The sequence below is a fragment of the Pteronotus mesoamericanus genome, unplaced genomic scaffold, assembly GCF_021234165.1.
Source record: "Pteronotus mesoamericanus isolate MK-2021 breed Mesoamerican mustached bat unplaced genomic scaffold, CSHL_Meso_final contig_44, whole genome shotgun sequence".
NCBI lineage: Eukaryota > Metazoa > Chordata > Mammalia > Chiroptera > Mormoopidae > Pteronotus > Pteronotus mesoamericanus.
This window is the reverse complement of record NW_026555166.1, coordinates 5,956,890-5,975,220: the sequence shown is the minus strand read 5'-3', so window position 1 is coordinate 5,975,220 and position 18,331 is coordinate 5,956,890. Positions and strand designations below refer to the sequence as shown.

The 18,331-nt window shown below is 55.6% G+C and overlaps 2 protein-coding genes across 3 annotated transcripts in view; one reads left to right on the top strand and one right to left on the bottom strand.

Moving 5' to 3' along the window:
• Window positions 1–17,525, bottom strand: part of ATOH8 (atonal bHLH transcription factor 8) — a 29,200-nt gene extending 11,675 nt beyond the window's left edge. Inside the window, exons 1-2 of one of the 2 annotated variants that reach the window (XM_054577664.1) lie at window positions 16,627–17,525; window positions 9,251–9,461 (exon numbers count right to left, since the gene is read on the bottom strand). In XM_054577664.1, coding sequence (XP_054433639.1) covers window positions 9,251–9,461; window positions 16,627–17,394 — 979 coding nt within the window. In that variant the 5' untranslated portion in view covers window positions 17,395–17,525. The remainder of the gene's footprint in view (window positions 1–9,250; window positions 9,462–16,626) is intronic. The other variant, XM_054577663.1, reaches the window with a different exon arrangement.
• The window catches only part of ST3GAL5 (ST3 beta-galactoside alpha-2,3-sialyltransferase 5), a 132,198-nt gene that overhangs the window by 105,316 nt on the left and 8,551 nt on the right, over window positions 1–18,331 (top strand). The window lies entirely within an intron of this gene.

The following is an 18,331-nucleotide window of genomic DNA, read 5'->3' as shown; positions in this document are numbered from 1 at the left end:
TTGCCTTCAGCACAGGAATATTCAGCCCTACCGTGTGGATTTCAGCTGAAGGAACAGTGTGTAATTATTTGGGGGTCTACTGTGTGATGGGAGCTGGGACACAAAGATGAATAAGGCTCACGAGATAAATACCAAATAAACATTGTGTAACTAACATACTGTATTGGCTCTCTCCCATAATATATCATGTAACATATGACCCACAAATATAGGATAATGTAATGATATAAAATGAACTCTAATATACCACATAATGGAGTGTCTCATAATAGAACATTTTATATCCTTACTTCATCGTATAGCATGTCACTGTCCTGAATTAGACTGTACGCACCCCTGTGGGGAGGGCGGTGAGGTGGCTGTGCCATGGAGCCCTGGCAGGAGGCTGGGGCAGGGGTCAGAGAGGGCTTCCAGGAGGAGCTGAGCCTTCCAGAATGAGCAGAAGTTAGCCGGACAGAAGGGGAGAAGGGCATGCCAGACAGCAGGGATGGCATGAGCACAGAGGTCAGAAATAGCCCCTTTGGGAGAGGAGTTCCGTGTTGCTGGAGTGTAAATTGGGACACAGGGAGAGACTGGCTGGGGCCAGGTCACTGGATGGGGAGGGTCAGGTGTTCTATAAGGGAGGCCAGCCTCCTCCGTTGGCCTGTGGGGGGCCCCTGAGGGTCCTGAGCAGGGGAGTAAGGCGATGAGATCTGGCTTTCAGCAGAGCTGCTGGGAGGGGCTCAGGTGGGGACAGACTGAGCAGGGGAGCGACTAGGGGCTGAGCCAGGCCCCAGGTGGCTGGGAATTCTGGGCAGAGAGTGGAGGAAGGCCTTGAAGAGGGAAGAGTTCCTATTTTGCCTTCTAAAATATTTGTCCTAGGAGCTTAAGGAAGGTAAGGATTGGTATTTTCCCTAGAACCAGCTTTCTGCTTCACTGGAGCAGGTAGAAAGGGGACAGTCTGCCCCAGGGCAGGTGGGGAACCAGGTCCTGCCGGTGCCCCTCTGTCCCAGGCCTCCCCCTCTGCTGGGTGCAGGGGCTTCGGGCTGGGCAACGGGCAGGGAAGGCCCAGTCCCCCGTCGCCCTGCCTTCCCCCTTTTCAATTTCTGGTCCCTGGGCCGACCGTACGGCATTGCCAGGGGACGGGCCAGTGCACACTCCTCCTTACCCAGGTCTTCCTCACCATGAAGACCAACTTCTCAAGCAGGGGGCATGGGAGGGAGCGTGGAATTCACAAAACAACTTCATAGCCTCTGTGCCATTGGCCTCCACGTAGATCTGGGAGTCAGGGTGGGCATCTCCCGGATAACACACCTGAGCAAGGCCGCCCAGTCACACAGCCCCTGGGGCAGAGCTGCGACCTGCTTCAGAGTGCAGACACCTGCCCAGCGAGGCCACTGTGCGGAGGGTGGATCTCATCGGCCTGCATTGAGCCCTTCAGATTAATGGCCCTGAAACTGCGATAAACATAAATATTTGGCCCTGCTGGAGCTGCCGTCTCTCCAGCTGAAACTGGAGGAGAAAGGGTTGCAAGAGAAATGAAGTACAGGGGCCTGAGAAAAGTGCAGACGAAATGCACAAATACCCTGCAAAGCCCAAAATTTTTGCTTGTGAAACACTGGCCACCCACAGCAGCACGGATGACAGGCTTTTTCCACTGCCAGGGCGAGGGGCTGCCGGAGCTTCTGGGTCTGATAGAGTAGTGGGGGCAGGGGGAAAGGCAGGCAGTGCGTAAGGGGTACAGGGAATTGAGAGAGCAAAGGGGAAGCCCTCAGTCCCCTGCCCCTGGCCTGTGCCCGCCACCCTGTCACATCGCCACCATCTGACTCGGAAGGCATCTCCTCACTTCTGCCTGGCAGACCCAGGCCTGACTTGCAGCTCCTCCTCGGGGGTCTGGAGGGTGTGCGGGAGACGGCCGGGCCTTGCCCTCTTCCTTTCTTCCCCAGCGCTGGCCTTCCAGCTGCCATTCCTGCCCCAGCACCTCGTGGGCCCCCAACGGGCCACCCGGTGACTGCTCCCAGGAGTTGCCCAGATTCCAGGCAAACGTCTCCCAGAAGTTTCTGGCAGCGGCGGCAGCCAGTTCTTTAAAAAGGCTTCATGTCATACGGCAATCAGCTGAGGGGCCCAGGTCCTGGGGTGTGTATTAATACCATGGTTCTCCCAAAGCATTCTGTGTTGCTCTCTGATGAGCAGATGGGGGTCTCCCTGCTATCTCTGCTCCCCACCCTCCCTCTGCATGGACACTGTTCGCATCTTTATGCTCAGCTGACGACTATGTTCGCTTTCTGCTGCACACATTGAAGGGCCTGGGCCCTGCCCACACAGTGCCCTCCCAGGCACCTCTTTCTCGCCTGTCCCCTCAAGCCAAGGTGTTCTGAAAACAGTCACTTCCAACCATCCCCAATTTTAACAGCTTTAACAAAAAAAAAAAAAAAAGTTAGGCAGCATCCAGGGGAACTAATTAGGTGGCCTTCAGGCACCTTAGAGGAAGAAGAAAAGTCACAACTGGTGTAAAAGGAAGAAACAGCATTAAAAGAAAACAAGGGGGACAAAATAAAAACCAGAGATAAAAAGTCAAGAGAAAACAGCGGCGCCTGAGAAACAAGAATTCCAGCCGCCAACTTTTACGGCGTCCAGCCCTGTTATTCATAAGCGAGTTTCCTCTCTCACAAAGGACCTTTTGCACGGTTTTCCCTGCTGCCTCCAAACCAGCTGCTCGCGCTGTTGTATCCTGAGTGATGATGAGGCTCTGAAAGGGTTTTTTGGGAACAGATGGCCAGGGGAGAGCTGGGGAATGTGCCAGCAGAGGGCTGGGCGGGCTGCCAAGGCCTGCGGTGACTGAGTGCTTGGGCTTCCAGCTCGCGTGCTTTCCCTGCCCTCTGCCCTCAGTGGCGCCAGCAGGCCTTCCCAGCGAGAGCTCGGAACATCTGGAGTCTGGGGCTGCCAGGAGGGGGGGCCGCAGCGGCGGCGGGCGGGGGACCCTCTGTTCCAGCGGAGCTCCCATGGACTCACCACCAGGCCCGCCTCACAGAACAGCTAATCAAAACCACAGCGCCCGAATGGGAACCAGGCGCGCTCCCAGCTGCAGCCAGAGGCCGCCAGGCGACTTAACCTGGTGTCAGACCTCGCTGGTGGCACCCCCTAGCCCACCCCACCCGGTACCACCCCCAGGGTCACCCCCAGCGGGCTATTGGCTCCCCGCAGCTTAATGAAGCCTCCACGTGCTGCAGCCCGGCTGCTTACAGAAGAGCTGTTGCTCTGGGCAAGGCCCTGCACCGGGCATTTGCTGGACGCCTCCTGAGCACAGGCCACCCTGCTGAGCAGCGCGTTAGCTTTAGAGCCGGACAGGCCTCAGGAGTTGACAAGCTCAGACTTTGGAACCAAGAGAAGCACACTGGAAACAGCTCCACCACTTCTAGTCTCATGGCCTGGGGCAAGTGCCTTTCTCTTGGCCTCAGTTTCCCTTCTGTGCTATGGGAGAAGGGGTAAAGATAATGTACGTGAGGTACCTGGCTCACAGTGGATACTCACCACATGGTCGGTGCGACTGCTGGTGGTACTCTGTTTACTAGCGTCATTACTGTGTACAACCAACGCCATGAATGTTTTGTAGTATGAGTCCAGGAACTTTAGAAGCCAAGGGATTTCTGGTTTGGCTGTACACTTGTCCCCTTCAAGGGTGCAGGAGCAGGGGTTTGCCCTGAAGTGCTAAAGAGGGGGGGTCTCCCACTCAGAACTATTTGCCCTCACCTGGATTTTGGCTGGTCAGTCACTCATCCAGCCCTGGGGACAGTCCTTTTGTGAGATGTTCCTTCCTGGGATTCCATATGAAGTTGTTGTCTTGAAGCTATAAATTCATGATATTTCCTTTCTGGCACCCACTGAGAAAAATGCTAGCCCTTCCTCATAAGGGAGGGATCTTGTTTAATCCTTTCAGCAAGGTGGCAGGGAAAGTATGCAGGCTCTCACTTTAGGGGTGAGACCTGGGGATCAGAGATGTTAGGTAACATGCCCAAAGACACACAGCTCGGAAGTGCCAACACCAGATCTCAAACTCAGGTCTCCAGCCCCAAAGTGCTACACTTCGCCTACTTCATGGTCTTACCAAGGGTCTCCCTGTTACATCTTTGTGTGTCATCAAGTTAAATGACAGCACCACAGAGAACTTAAAAGAACTGTAGTATTCTCTCAACCCTCAACTACACCGGCACTCTTTCTCCAGGTTCTCCAGGAGGGAGGGGAACACAGCCTCTGCAGGGCTATCCAGAGGGACACCTTGGCTTGAAAAGAGACTCCAAAAGGTGCTCTGAAGAGCCTCTGCGTTCCAAAGGGCGATCAGGTGAAGCAATAGAGGGGACCTCCCTTGTCTCATGGGTGGTTCCTTCTGGTTCACTATGCCCAAGACCCCAAGTTTTCATTCACGCACATGTTGGGAGAAGAATGGGACCTGTGAGCACATGTCAGGCGGGGAGCAACTTGAAAAAGAAGACGGGGTGAGGGTGAAAGAATGTGGAAAAGGAGAGGAAAGCAGCAAGCCCGGCCTTCACCCCACCTCGGGACCACCCGGGGAACATCAGAGGGCAGCAGGAAAGCCGGCTCTGAGCTCACCTGTGAGGCTCCCCAGCCAATGATCCCTCCAGCCCCGTCCCTGCCAGACTTGTGGACTAACGGTGTCAAATTGAGAGGAGAAACAGCAGCTGAGAGAACACTCTGTGTTAGAACAAACAGCTGGTGACAAACGTCTATGTAATTGGAATGCCAGAAAAAATAAATTGCATCCATTTTTATGACAAGAAGGAAATTTGATGGTGATTTCCCACCCACCCCCTTTTTCCCCCCCAGCAAATGGCCTCTGTGGGCTTTGAAAGCAAATGGTATTTAACTCAATAACTTGGCCAGAGGATCTGGAAACAGAGCCTCCTCTCACCCAGTCCACTTTCATTGGGGCGGGCAGAACAGGAAGTGGTAAGAGCCCAGAGGCACCTCTCTTCCTGGCTGGGTGTCCCTGGGCAAGCTCCTCAGGCCCTCAGCCTCGCTTTCATTATTTGTGCAGTGGGACAACACCAGCTCCTACCCTGCAGGGATGGCAGGAGCAGTCAATGAGGCGATGCGTCAGAAACACTAAACACCACGCCTGGCTTATAATCCAGGCTCTGAGAACGTCAGGTGTCATCAGTGATCTCGGGGCGCACTGCATTGGGGTCTCAAGGGTCTCTGTGAGTGACTTTCCAATCTGTGTGAAATGCCTGTGATGGGCAGAGGGGCAAGTGAGAGTAACACAGTCTGTCATTTAGACAGAAAAGGAGGCTGAGGTGACCTCAGCTCAGAAGTCTAACTGAAAAGGGCCTTAGAAATCACTTCCATCAACAACTCACTTTACAGAAGTTGAGATTGAGGAGGGCCTCATGAGGGTGACTATGAAGATGGCAGGTGTGGGCAATGCCAGGACAGTTGCCCTCTGGAGGCATAAGACGCTTTGCGCCCCGGGGGCTGGATCCTGCCAGAGCTAGAGCTCTCGAGGCTCTGCCTCCCACACTCAGGGGCTCAGGAACAGTCCAAAGAAAGAGCAGGTGCCACTGGGTCCTGTTGGAGACCTGGGCTCCGCCACTTGGACAGTAAGGAGCCCTTCGGGACACCCTCAGCTCCCACCGATCCCTGACCCAAAACCAACGTGCCACCTCAGCTTGTCCCTAACACTGACGCTACACACATCGGCACCTGAGACATTCTTGAGGAGTTGGGCCACCCTCAGACTTCCATCACCATGGAAGGCCTCTCCTGCCTAGAGATCAGCAGGAAAAGGAAGACACAGGTCGGAGGGAGCTGCACCGGCATCACGCCTCCTCTGGCTTCAGGTCGCCCACAGTGTGAGGAACCACCCTGGCCTTGCAGAGGCCACTTTCCCTGACTGTGCCAGCAGGCTACAGTCACGTGAGTACCGGAACTGACTGGCCATTTATTACCAGGGCTCAAACTACGCCATCCGTGTTAGCAGTAGTTGTTGTTGTTGAAGATAATGTTATTACTACTCAATTGCTTAAAATCCCTGGAGGAGGGTGCCCTGTTGGTGGGAAATGGGTCCTTCCCTATTTCTCAGGTCTGGCAAGGCCCGCCCAGTGCAGGTGCAAAATAGTTCTGCTGCTCTTCTTCCCCCTCCCCATCCTCCTTTTCTTCCTTCTCCCTCTTTTTCTTCCTTCTCTGCCTCCTTCCCCTCCTCCTCTCCATCCTCCTCCTCTTCCTTCCCTCCTCCTCCTCATTCGTCTCCTCCTCCTTAGCTTTCAGGAGTTGCTGCTTTAAAAACAGGAGCTGCGGAAACATGGCCCAGAGCCAGGTGCTTAACGTGCATTATCTCCGGCTGCAGCCGGAGTCAGAACTGAGCTCTCCAGAGCCTTTCCACTCCTCCCGCCTGTGTCTCTGCTGGGCGGCCTCTGACGCTGGCCTCTGCACTGCTGGGACTTCCAAACGGGGCTCTGAATCCCCCAAATCACATCCCGCAAGGTCCTAAGATGGAAGATTCGCCGGTCAAGGGATGCAGGTCCCCCACCCCAGGAGGGAAGATCTGAGGAGGGTAAGACAATGCGCCTGGGGCCTTGGGGGTCAGCAGGCTTCACCTGAAATCCCATTCTTAACACAGGCTGGAGAGAGATGGCAACTCATCAGAACTGCAAGCGATCTCAGAGGACCTGAGTGCAATCTCTCAAGGGGGCGACCTCAAAAAGATCGCCTGGCCTTTCAGGGCACATTAACTGTGAGGGAGCCATCCTCGAGTGGGACAGCTCGAACCATCATCAGTCGCATTGGTGACCATTACCATCCCAGCTGCCATTGATTGAGGACTTTCTTGTTTTCTAGTTTCTTTCTTCCTTTCTTTGCTTTCTATCTCCCTAACCCTTAGGCTGTCCCCCATGGCTGCAAAGAAGGGATAATAGGGGTTTGATCTGGGCCCCAAACCCATATTCTCTGTCTACAGGGACTATAGAGAATCACGCCTGCTCCATCATTAACATCCCATCACAGTGCCCATAGGCTTGGCATAGAATTCCTCATTGTGTAACTTGCTTTAGGTGCTCAATAAACATTGAACGAATGAATGAATAAATGAATGAATCTCTAGAGAAACCATATCCCTTGGTCTAGTCAACAAAACAGAGGCCTACCCCAGCCACTCAGGTCCACTGGGTTGGTCCCTGGAGACCATCCCTAAAGATCCTTTGGCACCCACACACCTGCATGGCGACAGAGAAGCAGGAAGGCACAGCAGCAGGAGTGGGGCAGTCCTATGAGCCTCCAATCTGCCGGGGCAGAAAGCTGGGCCCAGAGAAGCCCTCAGAGGTCCCAGCAGCTCCAGGACCTTGTCCTGTCTCTCCATCTAAGTCCTCTTGGCAGTGGTGACTGCCCAGTCCCAGCACTTGGCTCAAAGAGATTAAGAAATAGGTCCAAGATGACACAGCTGGTAGGTAACAAGACAGGACTTTGAAGTCAGAGCTGTTTGATGCTCTTCACCACAACCTTCCACCTCAGCCTCCCAATCTGAACAATGGGGAGGTTGGACCAGATAGTTTCTTAGATTTGGTGACTTCATGGGAAACCAAAATCTCATCTCCACTGGGCATCTTTACTGTACTTTCCCTCCTGTCTCACCATACAGGTGTCAGCCTCCTCCCCAGCCCAGGACACTGCGTATTCCAATCAAGGACCAGGGAAGGGAGTGGGTCCAGCTGCTCCTGTCTGTGGTGAGTGAGGGGAGGAACTGGAAAGAGGGGGCAATGAGGAGCAGAGATGGAAAAAATGGTGCCTGCCCACTTTGCCCATCCAGACCTCCAGACCGCCCAAATACCAGGGGACAGTCACAGAGAGTTTACAAACCTCCTTTGTCACAGAGCCTTGCATGAAGCCATCAATCACGCCCTTAATTTACCCGTGTCACTTTCCAGTGGAAAGCTGCCCTGTGAGCAGCCACTGGCGCTTCCTCTCTCACCCACTTGATGAAGATCTCATCTAACTGGCCCTTGTTAATCACTCCCAGGAATGCAATGCGCAATTATCACAGCAGCAGCAGCTGGCTGGCTGTGAGGACACGCCGGGGCCCTCCCTGGTACAGGCAGGAGGGCCCACGGACAGCCTTTCTGGCAGGGGCCCAGGGGCCCCCGGGAACCCTGGAGAACCCTAGAGGGCCTGCTGGGAAGGAGGGAGGGGGAGTAAGCGTTGGGGGAGGGGAGGCCCAGGAAGGGAGAAACCCACGGAGGGTGCCCGTTAGCCGGCTCCCCACCCCAATGTCTGAACGCCCAGGGGAGTTAGCCACCCTCCTCGCAGATACAGACTGGGTCCCGCCCTCTGTCACTCTTTCTCAAGCCGTGTGGGAACAGAGATCCAGAGGGTTGCCATAGGCCTTGCTTAGCACTGCCTAGTGCTGGCCCCCAACTGGAAATGCTGAGGTACAGGCATCTGGGAACCATAGTTATGCCCAACACCTCTCCTCCTGCGCATATTTCTCCAAACACATCAGGCTTTCCAAACACCTCTGCCTCATCTACCTGGTGACCTCTTGGTTGTCCTGCTGGTCCCAGCTCAAACCCCACTAACACTAAGATGTCCTTTCAAACTCCCCTGGGCAGGAGAGGTAACCCATCCCTCCTCTGCCTGGCCTTCCACAGCCCCTAGCACGGCCTCGGGGACACACGCACCACGCTGTCCTGCCCTTATCTACTAGCAAGAGGGTCTCTCTAATCATCCTGTAAGGTGTGCGGGGTCTGGGACCATAAGTTTATCATCTTGATAGTCCTGCCAGCATACTCAGATTGGAGGTCACCAAATTCCTCCAAGGAAGAATGAGTGAATGAATGAATGAACATCACCCACCTTAATGCATGGCCTCAGATAACCCACAGATCCAGTCACAGTCCCAAAACATGCCCAAGGGTTCTCTGGGCTCTAATCTACTCAGGGGATCCCATCCTGATACAACATCTATCAGGGCCCATATGGGGAACTCAGGGAATTCAGCACCAGAGCACAGAAGCCTGGAAAGAGCTTCAGAGACAAGTTGTCCTCATTTCATTGATAAGCAAACCCAGGCCCAGAAGCCCTGGGTGAAGGTCCCCAGCAGCCTCCTTACCAGGAGTAGGGTCACGTCCATAATCCCAGGACTGTGAGGGGCTATGAAGCTGGAGCGACCCCAGCAAAGCACAAAAAGCCTTCTGGAAGCCTGGGTGAGTTAGGGCACCCCAAGTTCCTGACCCCATCCCCCCTGTCCTCTTGCAGAGGCTGCTACCTGAGTGGCTGGCACATACCTTGCGCTTCTTGGCACGTCCCTCGGCCTGCAGGGTGCGGGTGCAGCGCTGCACGCACTCGGAGAAGCTGAGGTTGCTGCGGTCTGCACTGTAGTCGAGGTCAGCCAGCCGCGCCAGGGACAGGATGTAGTTACAGGCAATCCTCAGGATGGCCAGTTTGGATAGCTTCTGCCCGTATGAGTAACACGGTACCTGGTGGGTGAGAAGGCGTCAGGAGGAGCTGCCGGAGTCTCTGTGCTGAGCGCAACCCTGCGGGCATCCTGGCCAGGCAGGCATCCGTCTGCTCACAGTGACACATGCACCCCCCGAGAGGGACTGCTGGGCAGTGGAGGTGGCCTGCCTAAGCCCGTGACTGCATTGTATTGTCTGTTCTAAACACCCGGTTTCCTCACACACATCTCAGCTCATCCACTAACAAACTCAGGGAGGGATACAAATTTCCATTTTGTAGCGGAGGAAACAGATTCAGTTCATGCCTGCAAGTCGGTCTGAATGAAGCACAGTGTGTTCCCACCATGACAGAGCTCTGTCCCCATGCCTCCCTGAGAATAAACCTTTTTTAGCAGCTCTGAGAAAACAGACATTTTTCATCAGCTCTGATATTCCATTTATTCACTCGTTCATTCGGTGAGGCTTGTTTTGCTAGGCACTTGAGGTTCTGACAATGAATAATGTGATTCCTATCCTCATAACGGAGTTAGGGACCCTGGGAACACAGAAGAAGGAAAAGTGCCGGTGCTCAGCGGGGAGGGCACACATGTGGTTGGTTTTCCTTTTCTTTTCTCTTTTTCTTTACGCCCCTTCTGGACCTGGGATGCTGCTGGGCACACAACACATGCATAATAAACATTTACAGCCCCAACCAAACCTTACACATTTGTCAGTGGCTCCTCACCGAATAGACACTAATTCCACGGAAATTTGTACCAGGTGAAGAGGTGAAGACTCTAATTTTTTAACCCTGTCCACCAACATTTGTGCCGCAGGAGTCAAAACCTATGAGGCCTGCAGCACAGTTATGGGTTATAGTGTGGAAAGGTCACCACAAAGTCCACCTGGCAGTGGCTCATCATCAGAGCCGCTGCTGCCATGAGGCACCTTCACCTAAACGGCCGAAATGTGCTCCACCAGCCACCAAGGCTCCACGTTTCTTCCCCTCTCTAGCTCTCCAGGATCTATACACAGCAGATTTATCTGCCACCGATACCTGGTACTAATTAACCCTCATCCCACAGAGTGGGACCGCCATGGCACATCCACTCAGCAAGTATTTAGTGAGCACCGCCCCCCATATGCTAGGCACTGTTCTAGGTCAGTGGTTCTCTCCCAGCGACAATTTTGTTGTTCTGAGGACGGTCAGCAATGTCTGCAGACATTCTTGATTGTCACTACTGGGAGCAGAGGCGAGGTACTGGCCCGTAGTAAGTGGAGGCCAGGGATGCTGCTAAACATCCTACCATGTGCAGGATCCTGTGATGTTCCCACAGCAAATAAATACCCGACCCAAAATGTCAAAGATGCTGAAGTTGAGAAACGCTATTCTAGGCCCCGGGGATAAAGCATGAACAGCATGATCACCTCAGACAGGCGCCCTACATGTAACAGGTACTTTGATCTCACTTTGAACCTCGCTTTGTCCATTAGCTTTCTCTGACTGCCCCACCCCAACACTAAACAAGGAGGCTGAAGGTAAGGTGGGAGGTGCCTGCCCTTGGTGGTGCTCTAATAGCTCCCCAACTGTCCTTAACTCCTGCTAATTGAGACTCATTTAATGGTCAGTCTCCCTGTAAGGTGTAGGGAAAGGCCCCTATCTGCAGAGCCTGGCACAGGTCCTGTTCATAACAGGCACTCAAAAGGGTTTGTGGAAAAAGAAAATGCGTGAGAAAAAAAGAATGATCTCCCTCCATATTTGCCACGTGACTCCAGAATGTTTAGAACTGGGTTCAAAATCCTTTCCTCATTCTGAGAATGAAGATTTAGCTATTTGGCCTAGAGCGTAAGCACACAAACATTCTGGTCACCTAGTTTAACTCCTGGCTCTAGCCTTTCCTAACTATGAGACCCTGGGTGAGTGACATAATCTTTCTGAGCTCTGGTGGCCTCGTCATATTGCTAACAGGAGTGACCTCACAGCATGGTAGGGATTAAATGAGATGACATATGCACTGCTCAGAGTAAGGCTTGATACAAGTCAGCAAAATAGTCCAGCTGGTGTTGCAGGTCTCCAAAGAGCAGCTGCAGAGAAGGGGAGAAGCAGGAAATCTGGAGCCAAGACACCTTGCTTATCACCTACCCCCAGGGGGTCCTGAGACACACCCACACGAGAAGCAAGGTTTGCCGTCACCTTTTAAAATGCTCCAGCAGCCCAGGAGTTGCTCCTCACCAAGCTAGGAAACCCAGGGAGGGGCAGGGAGGTGACAGAGAGAATGGCAACCTCCAATGCATTTCCCTTTCCTACCTCCCACTCCCAGCCTGGCGACGGCTCTAAACCCATCCAAGAAAAGCCGGCAGAACAATGCACTTTGCATGTTCCCAACCAGAGGCCAGAGAATCCTGTTTTATCAGCATGAACAAATAAACAAGGTCTGTGGGACAGAAAGGTTCCTGATAATCCTGGGACAGAGGACCCCAGGGAGGGAGGGCCTTCTGGGGGAGGCCCTGGACGTGGGACGCAGCTTTGTGACACAGGCCCTGGCGTTGCCTTCACCTAGAGGCCGCGCTGGAAGTTATTCAGCTCTGTGAGCCCTTGGCCCCTGAACAGCTGCCTGCCCTGCCAGTCGGGAGTCGGTATCTGGGGAGTGTTCCGCACGTGGGGATCCAGGATGACTGTGGGAATACAGAGCAACAGATGAGGTCAAGGCCAACTTAAGGGCTCAGGTGCCAGGTTCTGGGCCAGTTTTGTCCCAGATTTGTCACTCTGTCTCACTGCTTCTGTCAAAGTCCAGGTCTAACAAGAACACTATCTATTGAGTTCTGGTTGCATAAGCTGTTTACAAGTAGTTTTATCCCATTTAAAATCTTCCCCCACAAAAAAAAAAAAAAAAAAAAAAAAAAAAAAAAGATTATTACCCCATCTGCACATAAAGAAACAGAAATATGACATATTGGGCCCCAGTCACACAGCTAAGACCTATTTGGGACCAAAAGTTTGCCTGTGTCCAAGGAAGGCACAGGGCCACTGGGCTCTCCCCGTTCCCACCACCAGAGGCGGCCACAGACGGGACACCAATTGCAACTTCTGATCATATCACCTCTCCTCTCCCTCCCCTGGTGGGGGGTGTGCTCCTCAGCTAACCTAATTCCAGATCCTCCTGGTGCCCAAGCTGCAGCACATAGCACCTGGGCCCTGAGACCCCAACGCAGAGGCACCCTAGCCTGGGCGCTACTGCAAAGTGAGAATCTCATGGCAGGTTCTAATTCTGGGAAGAGCTGGTCTAAATCCCAGGCACTCTGCAGTGTAACTTTGGGCAAGTGCCTTTCACCTCTGAGCCTCAGTTTCCTCATCCGGAGAGTGGGCTAATAGCCCATGCCTGCCGTCCGTGACCGCTTGGACCAGGCTACCCCTTGCTGTTTATTGTGGTCTACAAAGGCAGGTAGAGGGTTGAGCGTTTTGCCTACCTGCCTACATTCATCCTAAAACAGCTTCAAGAGGTAGAAAGCATCACTTCTACTTGACAGGAGCATTTAATAGTGGGTGTGTAAGAATACCCCATGACTCTCAGCTGATGGGAGATTTTTTTAAGTTTTGAACTCCCCGCTCAGTTAGCCAAAAGCAACTGCTTGGGGATTTGGATGGGCATCTAGAGCCTACGATGGGGAGGTGGACAGGCCACCCCTCTCATCTGCAGATGGAGAGTTCCAGACTGATCCCACGGGACCCCAGCCTTTGTGCGTTACCTCTTTGAGCACCCATACTGAGACCTAGAGCCCAGCCACCCCACTGCCTGCAGAAGACCCTGCAGCTCTTGTCTGCTCACTCTGGGCAGAGGACACAGGGCAGAGCGGGCAGCAGGGTCACTTGGCTCCCACTCCTGAGAGACTGCCCAGCTTCTGGGAAAGTAAAAGGACCTGCCCTGTGTTCATACCATGAAGATTTTTCAGCTTCAGAAGAGTAAATTTGGGGACTGTCCTGAGGTCCCATTTGCCCCCAGAACATATACCCCACCCACCCCAAGTTGGACCCTCTCCAAGTTCAAGGAAACAGGAAAATGCAAAAATGCACTGTCCTGGGGGCCTGAGGGCTGGCTCTACCCCTGGTCATCCACATGACCTCAGGGAGGTTCATAACCCTTGGGGACCTCAGTTTTCTCACCAATAACATGGGCATCAGAATACCGATTCCTCAGAATGGGATCACTGTGGGCAAATGCAGGAAGGTGCTACAGAGAAACCAAGCCAAGAACCCACCAGCCAACGCAGGAGAGGCCTGGAAGCCCTCTCCCCACTGGCCTCTGTGCCAGCTCCTGCCCACCCTTCATACCCAGCCCAGGCACCCTCCTGGAAGCCCACCGAGACTCCTGAACCCGCAGAGCCCAACGCTGCCCATGGAATACAGCTCAGCATTTGATTCCACTTGAAATTACTATGTCAGTAAGCACAGACTTTCTGAGACAAAAACACTCTATGCAGAACTGCTCAAGGTTCCTGTCAAGTTATACACAGCAACAGGCTAGACCCTGAGAACCTGAGTTTTAATAATTAGGAGCCATGCCTCAGGGTCAGATAAGTCTGGGTAAAAATCCTGGTCACTTGTTTAATCTCTCTGTAAGTGTCCTCATCTGTAACATGGGAAGTACATTACAGATACGCAACAATAGGCTCAATGAGGCTCCTCAGCAGCCGCCCTGGTGACTGTGGACGTGAGGGAGCAGGACAGAGGGGTCTGAGACTGAGAGAGGTGCGGGGGAAGGGACGCTACCTGGGCCACCCTGAGCCCCTTTGGTGAGGATCCCTTGGGAGGCAGCCGAGGAGGGGCCTGGGCCTCACCCACTTGGCACCTCCTTCATGAAGAGGCACCTCAGCAGGTCCTGAGGTCTCCTCCCTGATGCCTCGGGCCTCTGCCTGCAAGGCTGCCCTTCCTCCATCAAGACTGAGGGGCTTCCCACTTTCAGGGGAGAAAGGCAATCTGCACACACACCAGATGCCCCAAGAGTGAGCACAGTCTGTGAGCCAGAAGGTTCTGCCAGGAGTCTGAGGCCCACAGCGCTGGCGCCCCCCTCACCCACCCAGCAAGGCCGGGCTGCCCCCCTCAAACTCCTCCCACCTGGTCCTGCAGCAGCCCTGCACATGGGCCAGGCCCAGCTGTGCACACATGGCCTTCACATGAGGGGGCGGGGAGGGCCCTGTGCAGCTGGGCTGGTGGCATGTGCTGAGGCCTGACCATCTGCCCCCCCCACACACACCAACCTGGCCTTGCTATCACACACCCCCCACCCAGAGGGCCTGTCCCCGACCTGCACCTCTGTGGCTTAAGCAGCCTCTCCCCACAAACTCCCTTCCTGGTTGAGAGGATAGTGGGACGGACAAAACAGGAGGCTGCGTGGCTTCCTTAGTGCTGAGGGTGGACAGCTCTGGGGTATTCAACAGGCCGAGGAGAGCCTAGGCATTGACGTGACTCACTAACCCCAATTCGAAGCCAGGCTCTGCAATGACAGTGGCACACAGCTATGCAGGCTGCGGCTGCACCATGCCAAGAAGGCAGCAGTACACTGGAGACTAGTGAATGGCATGCCAAGGAGGTGTGCGGGGCAAAACCTGCAAGGCTTCGATCACCTGACACAAGCTCCCTGAACTTGTCTCACCACCTGCAAAATATTTCCTCCACACTGAAGGAGGAAGCCAGAGGGGTAGAAAGGGCCTTCAACTGGCACTGGAAGGACATAGGCGCCAGCCCTGCTCTGCTATTCATCAGCTGTGATGCCCTGAGTACCTGGCCCCTCAATCTGGGAAGGGTCTCCCTAGTTGGCAGGTGGACAGGCCTTGTGTCATCTTTCTTTCCTGAGCGGTGGGCCGCAGCACACTCTATAGGCTATTGCCCTCCCCAAGCATCCAGACGCTGGATGCTCCACTGGCCCCTCTGCCCGCTGTCCCAACTGGCATTGCTAAGGTCAGTGGCCCCGCCTGGTCTGTGTCAGCTACTGGACCCCCTCCACCCCAACTCAATGAGCAAACATCTTCCCAAAACCCAAGCAAGACACTTTGGTTAGAAAGTCATACGGGTTCTTTCCCCCAGTTCAATTCCCTTCCCATGGATGGACACAGGCACCACTGCCCACCCCACCCACAGGAGGAAGACCAGTGTCACCCAAAAAGAAGATCATGTTTTCTGAACTGTTTTGTTGCTGGCTCAAGCCCAGAGAGGGTGAATTACTTCCCTGGAGTCACACAGGAAGTCAGCTGCTGAGCAAGGAAAAAACCTCACTACAGTAACATCCACCTCCTGCCCTTCTCCATTCCCTGTGTGGGTGGGAGCAGGGGACACTTACCACCCCTTCTTAGATCTCTCTTCTCTCTAAGAAAATTGAGAAGCCTAGAACCCCAGGTCAATCTTGTCCAAAGTGGTATTGTAAAATTGCCCCACCCCACCCATCCCCCCGCCCAAGGCATTGCAGAGTGAGGGCAGTCCCCACCAGCCCCAAACTGAGTAGTCCTTGACCCACCCCGGAACTAGGCTCTGAAGGTCCCGATCCAACTAACCAGTCCCCTCAGCAGACCTGCCTGCTTCACCATGGAATGAAGGGCAGCGGTGAAGGGGAACTCCTGCGAAGGCTCTCACCAGCCAATCTCTAAGTCATCCCTGGGGAGGAACCGCAGGCTTGCAGCCTGGGTCTTTAAGGACACCAAGGCAAGGGGTGCAGAGCACAGAAGGAACCTGAGTGTAGGACATCCCTCCTGGAAACTGGACACTGAAGAGGGAATGAGGGTCCAGGCCCCGGACCATGCCAAATGCCTGAAGGGAAGGTCTTCTCCCCTTCCGCGCCAGATTCCCACATTCCCCCTTTCCATTCCCCACCTCTCCCGAGGAACTCCGGGAGACAAATACTCACTGCCATAAAAGTTAACGATGAGTGCTCAAGTCAGACACACAGAGTCACCCCGTGGGGAGGGGCTGGGAGGACCAGGGCATGCCTTGGGGGGACCTTCACCCCCACTTCGCAAACTAAGATATACCTAACAAACGCTTGGCAACGGTCACTACTCTGGGAGGCCCAAACCTGTCAGCATCCTGGGGCCGACAGGGCGGGGACAGCTTGACATTCTCACACACCCTCCCCTCCCTAAATTCTCTCGGGCACTCACCCACCCACTGGCAATTTTCCCCCGAGCGCAGTGAGAGTGTGCGGCCGGGAGTGGGTACCTGCTTGCGCAGCGCCTCGAAGGCTGCGCTGATGGTGTGCACCCGCGTCCGCTCCCGGGCGTTCGCCAGGAGCCTCCGGGTCTGCTGCAGGGCTTTGATCTCCGAGGAGGCGGCGGTCGCTTCGCCCGGCCGTTTCCTAGGCGACGCGGAGGAATCCGGGTGGTTATTGTAAATTACGTGTGAAATTGACGAGTAGGAACTTTCCCCGGGGCGCGCTGGGGGCGCAGGGGGCACAGGGCGCACCGAGGTCTCCGGCGGCGCGGGGGGTGCGGAAGGCATGGGGCGGGCAGGCGGTGCGCACAGCAAGATACGGGGACGCAGGCCGGGTTCCCGGAAAGGCTGTACCTCCGGGCCCCCGGGTACCTGGCCCTGGGGTGCTGGCGGGGGCGGCGGCGGCGGCGGCGGCGTGGACAGTCGGGGTCCCACCGCGCTCAGGGCGAAGCCGCGTTTCCGCGCATCCAAGACCTCCGGCGCCCGGGCGCCCCCGCGCTCCCCAGAGGTGTCCGGGCCCGCACCTGAGGGAATGGCCGGGGCCACTGGGGCTGGCACCGGGGCCGGGACCGGTTGCAGCCGCTGGGTCCTGTCCCGCAGCCCGTTGGTGGCAGTGGCGCCTTGATCGGGCGCTTCCAAGTCCAATCGGAAAGTTTTATAGCCATTCGCACGCCGCGCCGGCTCCTTGCCTTTCCGCTTGAGCTTCTTGAGGCCGTTCAGCTCCTTTACACACACGGTCTTCCACGGCCCGTCCTCGAGAACTGGGATGTGCTTCATGGCGCGGGCAGCGCGCGAGGCAGGGGCGTGGGGCTGCCCGGAACGCGCGCCCGCAGCGCTCGCTCTGCACGCGGCGCCCGGCTCTGCCCGGTGGCCGCCGCTGTCGGCGCCTCGGAGGCTCGGGCTCTCCCCTACTCGCCCCCGCCCTCCCTCCCTCCCGCCCTCTCTCGTCTCACCCCCGCGCCCGGGGCAGCTGCGCCGCCGGCTCCGCGAAGCCGCCGGGCAGTCCCTTCCCGAAGCGCTCAGAGTGTCATCTGAAGTCGCTGCCGCCGTGCCAGCATTTCTGGAGCACGCCCGCTGCGCTCCATCTGTGTTTGTTTAGCCTCAGTTTACACAGAAGCCCAGTTCGCGAGATCAGTCAGCGCCGCCGCCCGGAGAGCAGGCAGCTCCCGCCGCCACCGCCTCCCAGCCCGGCCGCCCGAGCAGCGAGCGCCTTTAAAGAAACAGGAAGCATTTTTCAAAACAGCTGGGCTGCCGGCCGCCTCCTTTGTCCGCGTCCTCTCTACCTCCCCCCACCCCCACCCCTTCTGCCCAGAATCGGCCTCCTCTGGCTCTCCTTCCCCAGCCCCTCCTCCAGTTGGGAGCGCTGCTCTTTTCCAGAGGACGGTCAGCTCTGCGAGGAACTGCCCGAGCACGTGGCTGCGCAGCCCTTCGGCCCTTCGGCGCGTCAGAACGGGGCCTTCTCTGCCGGGTCTCGCTGACCTCTCGGGGATACGGCATAGGCATTTCGCACCTAGCGCCTCACGGTTCGCCCATCCACATTCACTCACTCCAAGCAATCGAGGAAAGAAACGCCGCAGCAAGTGGGCGGGGGGAGGGGAGAGGCCGGGGAGAGAAGGTGGCGGGGGACGCGGTTCAATGGGAGAAGGGAAAGGCTCTGGGGTGTCCCGCACCGCAACCCCTTTACGCCTCTTGCGGGATCAAGGAGGACAGGGCC